This window comes from Larus michahellis, chromosome Z (genome assembly GCF_964199755.1).
Source record: "Larus michahellis chromosome Z, bLarMic1.1, whole genome shotgun sequence".
Lineage (NCBI taxonomy): Eukaryota > Metazoa > Chordata > Aves > Charadriiformes > Laridae > Larus > Larus michahellis.
The window spans coordinates 38,119,384-38,135,456 of record NC_133930.1 but is presented as its reverse complement, the minus strand read 5'-3'; the positions used below and the strand labels follow the sequence as shown (position 1 = coordinate 38,135,456).

General features: G+C 38.0%; 1 protein-coding gene across 1 annotated transcript in view; it reads right to left on the bottom strand.

The window, feature by feature from the left end:
• Positions 1-1,692: 1,692 nt before the first annotated feature.
• The window catches only part of SMC5 (structural maintenance of chromosomes 5), a 55,165-nt gene continuing 40,784 nt past the window's right edge, over positions 1,693-16,073 (bottom strand). Inside the window, exons 18-24 of the mRNA XM_074570200.1 lie at positions 10,795-10,920; positions 10,019-10,114; positions 9,516-9,620; positions 9,191-9,310; positions 5,706-5,885; positions 5,517-5,612; positions 1,693-1,980 (exon numbers count right to left, since the gene is read on the bottom strand). Of these exons, the coding sequence (XP_074426301.1) occupies positions 1,840-1,980; positions 5,517-5,612; positions 5,706-5,885; positions 9,191-9,310; positions 9,516-9,620; positions 10,019-10,114; positions 10,795-10,920 (864 nt within the window). The 3' untranslated portion in view covers positions 1,693-1,839. The remainder of the gene's footprint in view (positions 1,981-5,516; positions 5,613-5,705; positions 5,886-9,190; positions 9,311-9,515; positions 9,621-10,018; positions 10,115-10,794; positions 10,921-16,073) is intronic.

Genomic DNA, 16,073 nt, shown 5'->3' with positions numbered 1-16,073 from the left:
TGAGTCCTAACACTTGTTCTTGTAAGTAATTTCACTTATTTATGATACTGAAAACGAATTGCACTCTTCATATAGCGATCCTCAGAGACTAAACAGAATGTGGTTTTCCATTCAATTAAAAAAAAACACAACACCAACCTTAGAAGTTCAGGGTTATGAGAAGCCAAGTATTTTGAAGATCAAAGAACATATTTAAAACACAAATCCTGTAATACAGTGGACAGATAGGCCTGTAGCCTCAGTTAAGTCGATACTCTGCTGGCCGACTCAATCCCTGGACTACAGCCTGAGTTTCCACACTCTTTTCGTTCTTCTGTCAAATATTTGTGTATGGACACTAATCCTCACGGAACTTATTCCAGGAACTCGTTTCACAGTCAGACAGAGCTCCATTGATCAACAGTGGCCTACGATGTAAGAATACATAGTTCTCTATTCCCTTAACTATTCCTCTATTGTGTTCCTATTCCAAACAAGAATTACAGTACTTAACTTTTAATACCCAAAACCTTATAGATCCTAGCTTACATGTGCAGTGGGTTAATTTATTTCTAACATTCTAATGTAAAAAGCCTGACATATCAATTCCATTAGCAAAGTTCATTGACAGGATGCTGTTAAGAATAACTCCCACTCAAAATCTATTGGAGATCAGATTTTGTATAAAATTCTATTGAAGGCTACTCCCCCCATGAAAAAATGGATACTGCGTATTTTCAGATGATGTCCTGGAACTCAATCATTTTCACATACATTTTACATACCAATCTTAGTTTCCATTTCTTTACAAATCTTACTCTTCACAATTCAGTTTATTTTTTTTTTTAGAGTTAATTAAATAACAGGGACTTTATTTTAGGGGTTCAGCATTCTGTTGATAACATCTGCTTTCAAATGCTTAACAGCTACGGCCAAAACCCCACTAATGAATTTTATGGCTACCTGTTGAAAAGCCATTGCGTACACAGTCTCTCTAATGCAGCTGAAGCCTTGTAAAAAGCCTCCTGGTTTTAACTCACGCATGAAATCAGCAGGACTATTTTCTCCACCTATCACCCAAAATGCACCAAGTTTTACTTGAAAAAAAAAACAAAACAAAGAAGTTATATATTGCTTAGTTTTACTTCTGCAAGCTAGCTAGCTCGTTCTTTCAATAATACCTTGCTGAGAGTGACTTGCTAGAAAAATAAAGACCGTATCCTTCCAGGAATACAAAATGGAACATTAGCTCAAAAATAATAAATAATAATAATAATAATAAAGTATATTATTCTAACAATAGTACATTCTTTATGTTAACTTCAGGTATATTTTCACAAAACAAATGCACAGCTACTTACAAACCATACCCTTCCTATACATCATGTTCTTCATTCATTCAAGTAGTTTCCATTTCAATAGGAAAATTTTGGGGAACATCCTTAACTGTGTTAGGGGGAACACTATTTATGAAAAGTAGATTCAAATTTTTGGAAAAAAAAACCAACCCAAACCCAGAAACCCAGACATAGAATTAGTCCAGTATAACCTAGAAAAATTAACTGTGCTTCTGATGCTGCATTACTAATAAAATAGCAAAATACATGAAACTTTCCTTTTTATTTAAAACTACTATTGAGAAAAAGTAGTTTCTTTGGAGAAAGAGGTCACTATGAAAGATTTGAAAAAAAATCATGCACTTCAAATCTGTTACACTTTTACACAAGTTTTAAGAATCAAAGTTCTTAATCATCAATTCTTTGAGGGTCTCATCTTTCACAATTTCTAAAGTCTTGAAAGCCAGGTGTTCCAAAAAGTTCTACAAAAACATTATATATATTTTTAATATATATGTATGTATCACTGTTCATCCATCCTTCCAAGTCGCCGCCGCCGCCTACAGAAAGACTTTAAGTTCCATTTGTTTGCCTCCAACATAAAAGGTCCATTGTAGACAAACAACACTGTCATCCTGTCATTGTAAGTGAGATTCTGCAGGAGCTGGTGAAAAAACACAAAAAGCAAAGTCAAAATTGCTAGAAGAGATGTTCTCCATTATCTAAAACAAGTGAAGGAGGTCTACATAAAGTCTTAGATCTCAAAAAGTCAATATAGCAGGACTATAGCCTTTCTGACAGATGATGTATATCTGTTCCTAGAAACCCCCCAAAAAGACTCCACTCATTCGCCTGGCAATTTCCATACCTAGCTATTCTTACCACAACAAAATCTTCCTATCTGATCTGTACCTTCTTGCTGCAAATGTGGTCATTACTTTTTTCCCCTTACCCATGATGGGCAGAGAATATTGTCTGGTTTTCCTCTTTTGCCAGGGCAGGGCAGGAGGTAGTTACTTGGGCACAATTATTCTGCCTCTCTTCAGCCTTGTGCTCCTCTGAGCTAAGCAATTTCAATCAGTGCAAATAAAAAAATTTCAAAACTTCTTAAAAGTTGTACTGCTGACTTCTGGAGTAACTCCAACCACTGTACTACTTTTCTGAAGTATAACAGCCAAAGCTGGACACTTACATAGTACAAATCTTGTCAGGCACAAGCCCAGCAGACTGACAGGGCTTGTGTCACGCAAGCTGTAGGGTTATCTGCAGTGCTCAGGATGACTTTTAGCAATTTACTTGCGACTAATGCTCAACCTGTAATCCACAGTAACTTCTCTCTCCCCAGTCATTTAGGCATTTATGCCTTAGACCAGATGCTGTTGTTGATTTTTCCCACTTAAATACCAAGTCCTATGCTTGTCCGTGCTGAAATACACCCTGTTTTCAAATAAAGTACTTAATCCAAGATTGCTTTGAATTCTAATCTTGCTCTACAGTAAAGAAGCATTCACTCCCAACATGGTGATTATTTGTATGTTTAATAAATGTAATCTGTTTCAGCATAGATTGATATTAAAAACACTCATTTTCAAACCCAAGACTCATTCCTAAGGAACCCATTCAGTTCATCTACTTATTCTGAAAGTGAATCACATCTATTCAGAATACAATTTTCCTAATCAGCTCTACTGCATATTAATCTATACTCCTTCCCCTCTGTAGCTTGCTTAAGAATATAGCTGGGTAAAGTGTCAACACACCGAAAAAAAACACAGTAAGAGTTTTTCCTGTATCTACTGGATACATACACAGAACTTAGCTTAGTATGACAATTTCTCATACTTACTAGAAAGCAAGTACGTAATCACACACTAGAAAGTGATGACATACAGTGTAGGCTCAGGAACTGCAGGTAAGCCACTGGAACAGCAGAGTTTGGCTTCCTCCTCAGCCTGCTCTGTACAACCTTTTAATTACCCTCTGACACAGCCCACTCAAACTATCTCCTTGCCTAAGACCTCTACATGAAGTGCTATCTCAATAATGTTCTTTGTGGTAGGCCAATACAACTTCACCATGTTAACTGTGGTGATCACCTACTTGCACGTGAGAGAGAGAGAGAGAGAGGAAAAAATAAAGAAAGAAATACTTCCAGCGACCTCTTCTTAACACAATCTCTTGCTGCTGAATAGTGGTGCAAGACATTCCTTGATCTTCCTCTTACCATAATATTAAATGGACTTTTTTTTTAAGCCTCAGAAATTTCTTATTTCTGCCTTCTCATTTGTCCTGGTTTGAGGTAAAACAGAACCAACTTTCTATTCAGTAATTTTACTTCTTAGTTAGGCCTCTTCTAACTCTCTGAAATTAACAGCACGTTGTGTCTAACGCGCTTTGTTCAGAGTGATAAGACAGCTTGTGCCAAGGAATAGTATGCAGGGAGGCTCTTGCTTATACTTATTGCTGTAACAACCAAGGTCAGCTAATTTCGTTATTTGCCCCGTTGGAGGGTCGTAAACAGAAAAGCGTAGAGGGGTCCCACCTGCAGGGAGGAGCAGACCGGACAGGTGACCCAAAACTGACCGACAGGGGTATTCCATCCCATCTGCCCCATGCTCAGTCTAAAAGATGAGGGATCAAAGGGTCAAGGCTTTTCCTTTGATGGCTGACATCCGAGGAGGACCCTGTCCATCTGCCTTTGATCCCGATCCATGCGTTCCTGACTCCAGCTGTGGAATCCAGTTCCCATCCGGCGCTGAGTCCAGCCTGGGACTTCCCCAGTGCCTGCTGGTGACGTCATCCTGGGAGCTTAATGCAGTTTTGTATATACTGTATCTATTTCATTATTTTCCTTTTTATTCTATTATTAATATTTCATTAAAGTAGTTTAGTTTCTTCTAAACTCGTAAATCTCTTTATCTCTCCTCCTCCTCTCTGTGCATGAGAGGCTGGGGGGAGCACCTGTTGCCGGCCATTGGTCAATTTGGCCAAAACCACGACATCATTTTTACTCTGATCTTTCTGATTAGCTCTGCACACTCAGTTTTCCCCCTTCTCTATTCTTAGTAATTTGACAACGAGTACAACTTTTAAAACAGACTCTGAACACTACAGTCCTTTATATGTGGGAAGCATTATAGTTAGTAGAGCTACTTCTATCCTTTCAACATCCAAACTATTCTCTAATTTCTCGAAGTTGTAGAGAGCACAGAAAAGCAGATCCAGTAAGCAGAGAAATCGCAAGAAGACAAAAGCAGACAAATAACACACAGAACAAGAAAGAAGTAATGTGTACAGGAAACGACCAAACTGCGTGGAGGTAAGTACACTGCAAGATCAGAAGGAACAACAAGCATCACCTTCCTCCTACTTTCAGTCAGGTAAATGCTGTAGGTGGCTATTCTCAGGTCCTTCAACTGCTATTTACAGAAAAGAACAGCACATACCAGCCAGATTTTCTAAAATACAGCGGGAGAACTGATATCTTAATAAAAAGCACACAGCCCATTACTTAATGCTTGCCTCCTTGGTGTACAAGTAACCTTTATTAAACAGCCACCCTACTTAATAGTCCTTTCAAGCCACAGCAGCACTCAGTGCATCACCTAGTAAGTCAATTATCTTTTCTTTTTTTTTTTTTTTTTAATTATTTTAGCAGAAGAGCACAATTAAGCATTGCTCATTCTTGACTGAAAACTCCTCTTCAAGCCATTCTCCATGGAGCATAGCACTGACCTTTTCTGAGCTTGTAAGTCTCAAATTATTACTTGGAATAGCTTTCCTCTATGAATGTGGGACTCCTCTAGTTCTTCTGATGTCCGCAGTACTAACCTATTCCAATATCATTATCTGACTTTTTTGGAAGTTGTTCTCTGCTACAATGCCAATTCTGTGTGAGCTAAAGGCAATACATTTGACAGCTCTGTTACATGGTATCCCTAGCCACTGGTGGTTAGCTTGTGATACTTTCACAGAGACCACAATTCCAGAATGAATTTATGATGAGATGAGCCCTGGTATAAGTTGTCTGAATTCCTTCCAGGAATGTCCTTAAAATGGACAAATTCTCTCACAGTTACCCTTTAATATTAAGTTCTTAGGTAAAACAGAGACAAGTTATAGAGTTTTTATAGGGATATTATCACACAAAACTGAACTCTCCTACACATTAAACTTTCAATTTCATTTTCTACCACGCACCTTTGGTGTAATAAAGAAGTACTGAGATGTGCTTTCTTTACAAGCAGTTTTCACAACCATTTCAAAAACTCTTCTCTCATTCATTGGATCCATTCCCTAAAAGAAAAAAATACAATAAAAAAAAGTCTCTCCACTATGTCATAAGCATCTGTATAAAAAGACATTATATACTGCACTATTGATCCTCACCTGATTTATTTCATCTACAACCCTGAAAGGACATCTGTTGAGTTCCTGTAGAGCCATCAGGTACAACATAGTGGAAACACTTTTCTCACCTCCACTCTGATGATATGGAGTCAATTCATGAAGTTCGGTGCTGCTGTGGAATTTGACTCTAATGCGAATCCCATACTTGTCGTATTCCTCCTATAAAAAAAAACAGTACCTGTTAAACTCAGTTTATCTGTACTACAGCTTATTTGATAATGACATGAAAATTAAAGGACATTTACATCAAATGTTCTACAGGGGTCTACAAACTACTCAAGTTCAACTTAGTATCAATATTTTAATTCTATTTCATATATTTTCCTTAACTCTGATCTATTCTATGTTAGATACAGGATTTTCAATACTACTCCCTCTTTGAGACAAGGATTTGTTAATTTCTGAATCCCTGGTAAGAAAGACTTCACACATATTAAGAACATATATAAGAAAAAAAAATTCTTGTCTAGAAAAAGGAGAAAGCAATGCCCCTATAAATTCCATTCATTGGGAAAAAAATGCATTAGGGTACGTGATGTTATCAACTTGAACAGTGGGGTGATGGGGGACATGTGTGTCTAGGCCAAGATCCCATCTGAGCCTCTTCAAGTGCAAGCAGTCTAATTAAATCCTTCACTTTTCCTCCACTAGCAGATAGAGATGCAAAGCCCCTACAAAATCCACTATGACAGCAAATTTCAGGAAAACCACACACAAGTATTCCAGCCCTGGCCTTTTCTTTAACAGGAAACTGACACTTGTCAACGGTCTGAATCAACGATGCATAGGCATGGCGATAACAGATGTGGTTCAAAACAAGGCCCATGCAAGGAAATACATTAATGATTCAAGGAAAAAAAAAGTCTTTGGAGCACTTGTTAATATTTCTGAACTTCAGGTAAGCTCAGCGCAGGAATGGGAACGCAATCCTCAGTGCAGAAAGCCCATAATGATTGCTTACCATTTGGTCTACATAAGACTCAATCTTTATTTTGACTTATCAAATTAATGATAGCTATGGGGAAGATTCAAAAGTTTCAGAAATATGAGTTCCAAGAGGTCTATCTATATTCACTATGGAAGCGTAGTCATCAACTCATGTTCTTCTGATAACAGAATTGCAAGGCTGAGGGTGGAAGAAAGGAGTGGAGGTGATTCCTGATGGTTATTCACAGAATACTTCTAGATTTAGAAAGGACAGTTGTGGCAAAGAGACAATGAGGAGCCCATCCTGTAGAAGCTGGCACATGCCAGTTTGGTTCAGATTGCCACATACTGCAATTATCAAAAGGCATATGAACCTGGGTGACCTGGTAGAGTAGAGTCCCATTGTAGGGCTGGCTTTTACGAAGCACAACAAGGTCTAAAAGCCACCATGAAGTAAGTCAGTTGTACCATCTTAAAGTCTTAAAAACTGCCTTAAAGAACTTTAAGTCTGCAGGAACAATTTTCAGCTTCTTTGCTACCTTCAAGTCTTGTTTTGGGATGAGTAATGTACATACCAGATAGCATCTAACATTGGAGAGGATGTATCAAATCCTCTCAAATCAGCTAATCTGCTAAATCAGAAGAACAAGCCATCTTTTGGTGTTCCTCGTGTTTTGCTACACCTGCAGGCAGACAAGTATCCTCAGGACTGCAAAGTGTAAGGTCTTATACTGGTATTTGCTTTCATGTACTACAAACATTTGGGGCTTCTGGTGCACCAGTATTGTAGAGTGAAAAAACATCCTTAAGCTCACAATTTAGTTCCTGTTTCTTCTCTAACAAGTAGTTGCAGTGCTTTTGCTATACTCTTTGGAAAGGGATGTGGCTGTGGGACATCAAGAACACAATGGCTCTAAGGCCACTGTACACCCAGATGCATTGGCACAGACTGAAACTAGGCTCAGAGAAGTTTACAAGGTACAGGCTGGCAAAACCTACAGTAAAAAAGATCCACCCTCCAGCATTGCTGCAATGGTATCAGAAAGTCAGGCCTTTGTTGCCAGACTACTGGGAATGACAGTTCATATAACTGACGGATATTGCAGGACCTGTCAAGAATGATGCCTAAAAATCCCTGTGGGGAATCGAGGAAGGTAAGGGTTATCACTGCCAGCACTCTGAATTCTTGTTACCAAGCTCTGCCAAGGAAAGTCAGAACATTCACTGCAGTTTTTGCTACGATGTCAAGGAAGAATCTAGTGAAGTACTTCACACAGTAGGTACTATCACCAAGGACATCATCAGATCTCAAGGTCCCTGCAAAGCAGGCTAACAGAGGCAAGACCTTCAGTGTCACGAGATTATTTCAACAAAGATAATTCCACCTCAAGGGTCTCTCTTTTGATATTTACATTCAGGGCAGAAGAGTCTGCTGCAGAGAAGAAAGGTAAGGAACCCAAGCTCTAGAACAGATTACAGGCATTGATCCCTTAAGGAAAAGGTTTTAGTCATTGGCACGGTACCACTAGCTAACCTCTTAAACTATTTGTGATATCTTTGCAACAGAAAAGCAAGAGCTTCCAAAGAAGGTATTCAGAATAACAGCCCAAACCCTGTTTGCTTTTAAACTGCTTCATGGTTTCTCTGTCTACTCTCTCCCAACTTACTTTTAGATAGAAGTATTTGTGTAATGAAGATCTGACCCTGTAGGTAACTATCAAAAGAACTGAAGAGTCCATGTTTTAATGTCGTGTTGTTTCATAATAATAGTTTCTATCTAAACATTTTTATGCAGTTCATGTAAACAGCCTTGTCAGTCACTATTCTGCTCCCAATAATAATTACCACTTCAAATATTTTAAGAAAAGCTGCTTGAGTAATTTACAAAGTCTATCCATTACATATGACAGTCTTAAAATCATCATTACAGAGATCAATTTAAAACAAAATACCCAACTTCTCTTCAGATCACTGCACTGAATATTTCTCCACATTGGTACTTTAAACTCTTCATTAGGAACAAACCCTGTCTATAAATGTTACCAAGGGCATAACAGGCTGGGCCAAATGTTTGCTACTTCCAAACCAGACAAAACGTCAGCAGACTTGAGTAGAAACAACATGTAGAACAAAATCAATACAACACTTAATAATAGTAGATTTAGTCACTAAATGATAATAGACTAGCACAAATTAGCTAAAAATGTAGAGTTAAATCACTAACTTAATAAATCTGAGTTACAGCTAAAGTAAATACAATACTTCTAACTGAGCCCTGTAAGTTGCAAAGTTTCCCAAAGTCAGGGAGTTGAAGTCCTAAGCATGTGGACAAAGACTCATTTTCCTTTAATCAGACAGATAAGTCCGTTCTAGCACAAAAAAGTGTGTTTATCAGTAAAAGTTCTTTATTTTTTTAAAAGTAATGTCTTTCCTACCATCCAAATGACAACTTGTTATTTTTTCTCTAGCAATATATAAGCAAAAGATGATGCATGAAAATATGAATGTTATTCTTCCACATGAAAATTAAATCATACCTCATTTTCCACATGAAGATCAACTTCACCAACACACTCCATAGAACTAAAAAAGCTACTGAACTTCTCATTAATTTGCTCAATCAGCTTTTTCAAGGGGTTTAGCCACCTTTCTTTGACCTAGAAGTAGACATATCCATGTAAAACCATTTTTAGTAACTGAATTTTCTGTTAGATAGCATTTAAGTTCAAAAATACCATAATTACAGAAGCTAACATCTCAGTTTACCCTCAAAACAACTTGGAATGTTACCCTTTATTTCTGTACATACATTCTATTCCAATAAGAACATACTGATACAGAAGTGATATTTTCAGCTATTACCTGTGAAATGTTTTGCTTATAGTTTTCCAATTCATTTTTCTTTTCCTCTAGATACTCTGTCAACTGCTGTATTTCTTGTGTCTGCTTATTGTATTCTTCAACAACCTGCCAGAATAAAAAAAAAAAAGCAGTCAACAAGATGTTTGCCAATTCTGGCCTTGACTGTAAAAATACCACACTGCACTGATTCTGTTCAAACACAATTCTGTAAATTATTGCATTGCACACTGAACAAGATACATTTCTAGCTTTAAAACAAAGAAACTCTAAAGCGTTGCTTATTTCAGGTTATTGCAACTTTTTTTTTGTTTAAAAGGCATAGAACACACTGTTCTTTTGGAAGAACCTACTTAAAATTCTAATAGATGCAGAATCTGGCATTTACAGCACATTGTTCCTGCTGTCTAGCTTATTATACTAAGAGATCTAGCACAGAGTGGGAAGCAAGTACAATACGGGTGGAGGGGGAGGAAGAGAGGGAGGAGGGAAGGCAGTGAACATACCGAAGCATTCAGGCCTGTGAAACAGGAGGCCCTGGTTTTCTCTTCATTCAGAAAAGCATCTATTTCCTCCAACGTGTTCGGAAGAGCCTGAAAAGCCTACAAGAGAAAGGATGCATGTGTTACACAGCTATGTTAATGGACTCAAGTTTGCTAAAAAGAAATTGAATAAGCCATAAAACATTCTACTACTTTTAATCAGGATGTCACATATTCAAAATTTAACAGCCAGATTCACTCACAAACTATTCTGGACAGAGAAAGAAGGCTAGAAGTGCTACATAACAAAGATACACAATTAATTGCTCCTTAGTTGCCTACCTTGTGCAGGTACAGATGCTCACAGACTTGGTATGAGCCAGGGGCTACGCTAGTTAAGCCATGCAAATACTTCTAGAGGCTGGCAAGACCTCCAGGTAAGTAGGCGGGCACAGATTTCAGTTCTTTTGTGTTGCTCCATTAGAGCAAGAAGCTAGAAAAACATGGTCTCTAATTATTTCTATGAACACAAGACTATGGATTTGAATTGAAATTTCAGATTTTATTTCCTCTCCCCTGTGCACAGAACAAAGTAATTGTCAGAGGATATCGCAGCACTATTTAAAGGTGCTTTAAAAGCGTAAGCGACAATATACAAGTTAACACTAACAGAAGTACACATGATCCTTACTGGTAGCCATCTAATATAAAACACATAGTACTCTTTGCTGGAGAAGTTAGAATGGTGTGTACATCATCCAAAATTTAAGAGACACGTGGAGATTTGTTTTTGTACATACAGTTTGAAATTCTTTTGGAAGATGTTGATCCGGACTCAGCCTGCAGACCTGTCGAGCTTTTTTCAGCAATTCCTTGCAGTTCTCTGTAAGAACTCGCTTCCTTTCATCCAGCTCACGAAATCGTTGCTGTTAAAGAAGATATTTAACTTTATTATAAATTTGCAGAGGTGACATCAGCACACTGGCAAAAACCAACATCCAAATCAGAGAACGTAGGTGAAATCAGACTGCTTTAAGACTGAAAATCTTTGTTTCAACACACAGAACTCATTCTGCCTCTCTGCTCCAAGTCAACAGATGCCAAGGTAAATTATCAAAAGCATGTTCTTGTAATATCGCTAAATTTATTTTCTCTCAACTAGAGAAGCGTGCATGGAGATTCACTATGTGCCTCAAAATAGACTATTTTACAGGAAATTCCCTATAAGCCAAAACACAACTGCTGTGAGCATTATTTTTCATTCACTCCCATTTAACTCTATTCACCTGCTTGGAAGACCATGGTGGACATGATGTACACTGAATGGTACTTTAGCTGAAATTTTACAGAGTAAACACCATAATTACACAATTAGAAGTACTTCCTTTGCTGTTTCACATTCTACCTCTGCAACGTAGCCAGCAAAATACAAAACAGGAACACACATGATTCTTAAACTAGTGCTGAAAAATAAGTGAAAAGCAGGTACGGTTTCTGGTTTTGAACAGCAGTCTCACGGCTAAACTCTTTGGAACTTACTACAGGTAAGTGGCCAACCCAGCCCTATCACTTTTACAATGCAATGTTACCATGACAGCAGTACCTTCATAAAACACTAAGCTAAAGATCATCTCAAATAAGCAGTATTCAGGCAAAAAACTTGGGAGAGCCTTAAGTATCGTTTCCCCTCTGCCCCCAGGAATCTCACTCACTTATCTCTATACATGCTTCCAAATGCCAAGCTGGCAGTGCTGGGGAGTAACTGCTTGCTGCTGTCTCCCATCAGGTGTGCACTCAACTAGAGATAGCTGGGAGCTGCCAATGACTGCTCCGCAGTGAGAAGGGGTACATGCCAAGATACTCGAGCTTTTAATCCAAATTATTTTACTATATAATTACTCATGTGATTACACATGCAATCCATCTCTTTAACAGACGTTACACTATGGGAATACACTGTTTTCACTTTTTTCAGAGGCAAAAAATTCTGACTCAAAATCCATATGCACAATATTTTGCTTCAGAACTTCCTTCTGACTGTTTCGAAAGTTTAGTTACGTTCCTACACTTCGGAGAGCTTTATCTTCCCAGTTTTTATTGCTGTGTATTTCAGTTAAATACGAGAGCCCTCCAGTGGCAAAAAAATTTTGAAGTGTTTGTTTGTAGATTATACAATTAAGATAAATGTTTATTCCACATTCTTAGAATACAGGACACAGACACTAATAGCAATTCACATAACTTTCTGGTAATTTAATTAATCTTTATTTACTAAATACAACAGAAGCAGTAGTAACAGATATGAGTGCCACAAAGACAATCTGAGGGCTGGAGCATCTCTCCTATGAAGACAGGCTGAGAGAGTTGGGGTTGTTCAGCCTGGAGAAGAGAAGGCTCCAGGGAGACCTTATAGCGGCCTTCCAGTACCTGAAGGGGGCCTACAGGAAAGCTGGGCAGGGGCTGTTTGCAAGGGCACACAGCGATAGGACAAGGGGCAATGGCTGTAAACTAGAGCAGGGCAGGTTTAGATTAGACATTAGGAAGAAGCTCTGTATAACGAGGGTGGTGAGACACTGGAACAGGTTGCCCAGAGAGGTGGTGGAGGCCCCATCCCTGAAGACATTCAAGGCCAGGCTTGATGAGGCTCTGAGCAACCTGATCTAGTTGAAGACGTCCCTGCTTACTGCAGGGGGTTGGACTAGATGACCTTTAAAGGTCCCTTCCAACCCAACACATTCTATGATTCTATGATCAAGAGTGATCATCAACGGAGTTCTCACACTCACTCAAGAATTAGGGCTACTGTTCTCTACAGCACGTATCAACTCACAAATCCTGTTTTTCCTTCCCTCCACCTAGCACTAAGAAATAGATTTTGCATTAGAGGTAAGCATTTCACAATCTTCACAAGCACACCATAAAGATATTTCTCTACATTGTATTGATGTTTTTCAAAAGGTAAAAAAAAGAAAGAAAAGGCTTTTTTTAATTCACCACCACCATCACTTCATAAATTCTATAGTAGAGAAGAAAGGAAACATCACATGGAGGCAAGAAAAGAAGGACTGGCATTAGAGCTATACAGACAAAACAGCAATAAATGGAGGATGGCCCTCCTTTTGGTTACAGCCAAGATCTTACATCATTCTGAATTAGCACAAATTAAACTGTACACCACAACACCTACATTCCATTACATATCTGCATATGCGCTGTAATACATTCAATAAACAATTTTTTCAGGAACATTTTAGAAAGTTGTAAATTAAAACTGGACAATATTTTGGATCCCAGAAATCTGAAAGTTAACGGGCTTCATCGGAAATGTATTTGACTTCATGATAACGAAAGATCTGGTCAAGACAACACATCCATACTTTTTTTTTAATAAAAGAAACATCAGTTCTATACTGATGTGTTTGACCATTTCCAGAGTCAAAGTCAATTCTGAATCATCAGAAGTGGGGAATATCAGCTCTCAATTTTACATAAAGCTCCCACGTGAAATGCTGCAGAGCTGCATGAAACAAGATTTCAAGTTGATCTCTATGCACTGAAAATCTGAAATAGATTCAACATCAAATATGTCCGACCCAAGCAAGTAAAATTCTTCAAGGTGTGAAAAGGAAAATACATGTTTGGGCAGAGGAAAACCTCAGCAATAGAGGGAAGAAACAGACATTAGATGTGGCTATGAGGAACGTGCCAGAATAAGTGCACTGACAGTTCAGCAACAAGGTCAGTCTCAATTTTCATTCAGCTTTGCCAGTTGATTGTCATGGCCACATGTTAAAAAACATTAGATAAATATAAATAAATAAAAAAATACACAAGTTCCAGTTCCTTCTCCCTCATATCTTCAAAAGTGCATGGCAACGTTAAGGATCGCATCGATTTCCTGAAGGTGTCTCAATAAAACCCATCTAGATAAAAAAGTAACTCTAAGTAGAACGAATTACCATTTTGATCAGGGATGCTACCATGAAAAATCATAGCCTAGACAGAGCTTTACATTTGTTTCAGCCAACAGTATAAGAACCAACTTGGAAACAGCTTTATCTGAGTACTTCAGGAAAGTTCTGTACTAGTGTAGGGCTGTGATTAAAGCTTCCTGAAAGGCACCTATGAAACAGCAGAAACCAATAATATTTTGCATGCACAAGCAATTTGTATTCTGTTGTGCTCATCGGTACTACAACTGGTCTTGTGCAAAATAAGAAGCTGGTTAAAGAAAATACAGCTACCAGAAGCCAATGTTTCCTCATGAATTGGTATTTGAACGCATGCTCAGTGAAAGCATTTAATTATCTGAAGTTTGGAAATTTATACATAGAAAAACAGAATCTGCATTTTCTTAAAACTTGGCTTAAGGACCAAATGCTGCAATGTACATGCTGAGTATTAATACCAATTATTTAAACAAGTTTACACCAAATGAACCTGAAAATTAACAAGCTATCAAACCAAGACATTTAGCAAGACTCTTTCAAGCAACCATCATAAACATGCAGGCAACTGTGCCAATTATCTAATGAGCAGATGGGGCTAACAATCCTCCCTAATGTTCAGTATGGGTCACAAACACAGATTTGCTTCTTAGGCTCATGAAACAAATTAAATACAAGGAGTTGTTAAAATAACACTAAGGTTCCCACTTGAACTTCAATGACAAAATACAAGTCCCAGAAATCTGTGGTTGCTAACTTGACTTGTTGGAAAAGATGTACTTCTTTGGCCTTTCCACCTAAGCAGTTAAAAAAAACACACTATAAAGCAACAAACATGCTGCTCTCTCCACAGTATCCAAGTGCCAAGACCTCACAAAAGGAACACATGCAATCTTCTCTTAGATGTACTAAATGGGGTTTGTGTTTGCTTCAAAGCTTAATCAGATCTTTACTTAGGTATGATAAAGACTCAAGATTGCTTGGGAGATAAACACCATGAGTAAGCACTAAGTATTAACAAAGTTTTGCAGCTTCTTTGGCTGATACCCACCATTTCCAATGAATCCAATTTCAATGAATGTATCAGGACCAGCACATGACCTACAAAAACGTCTGATGATTAGATAGAAAACTAATGGTCGCATAATTGTAACGTTTAGGCTCCAATTTAGTTGACTACACAGCTTTTGTACTTCTTTGTATTTGTGTTTGGCTTCCTCCTTTTTTCAGGTTTATTTATTTTATAAAAACATGCAGCCACTGTGTGCAAGACTTCCTTGAAGTGTTGTGGTGGCATCCTCATGGGCAGCTTGGGAGCAAGACTACCGTAGCAGAGTACTGCTGTAGAAAAAAATTTATCACAGCCAAAGCCACTAAGAGTTGGAGGGAAGGGTCAATTTAAACATACTATTTCAAATAACGCTTAATTTGAGATGAAGCTGAGTTTTCCCCATGAAAGTGAATCTCTTAAAGCAGAAAACAAGAAATAAATCACAGAGTGTTAAACATATATCATTCACAGGGCAAAGAGAACTTCTTAAAAAAACCAAAAAGGACTGAAGACGTAATTCAAAGACTCAACATACAGTATACGGGAAGTGTGGCTTTGGACATCCATGTACGTGAAAATTTAAGATGCACTTGAATACCCAGAAGACTTTTCCTCCAGAGCAATTAAACTTCTAGAAATTATAATAACTGGGATTACTGATTTTAGGGGTTTTTTTTCCTGTTTTAATGTTCCAAGAACAAACTAGGCAAAATATAAGCTTTTATATGATTTCCTCTACTTGTGTGGTTGAACTTAACTCAGTAACAATGACTAATGTGACCTAAGCTGACTCAAACACCTCTTCATAACAGGAGGAGGCAATTCTTGTTTAACCAAGAATTAACAGAAAGTTACAAGTCCTGTCTACTGATCTGGCCAGATATCTACTATAGAACAGCCCAAACCACTCCCTAAACAATGAGGAAGATGAGGACAGAGAGAACTAGAAACATTAAATAAACTTCTCAGTAATGATACACCCTACTCAACATGAGGTTCACGGCTTTCATACATTCTTACTCCTTACTAAACTCCAGCAATGATGCAATGTGCATTGGATTTTGATAAAATCTGAGTAACA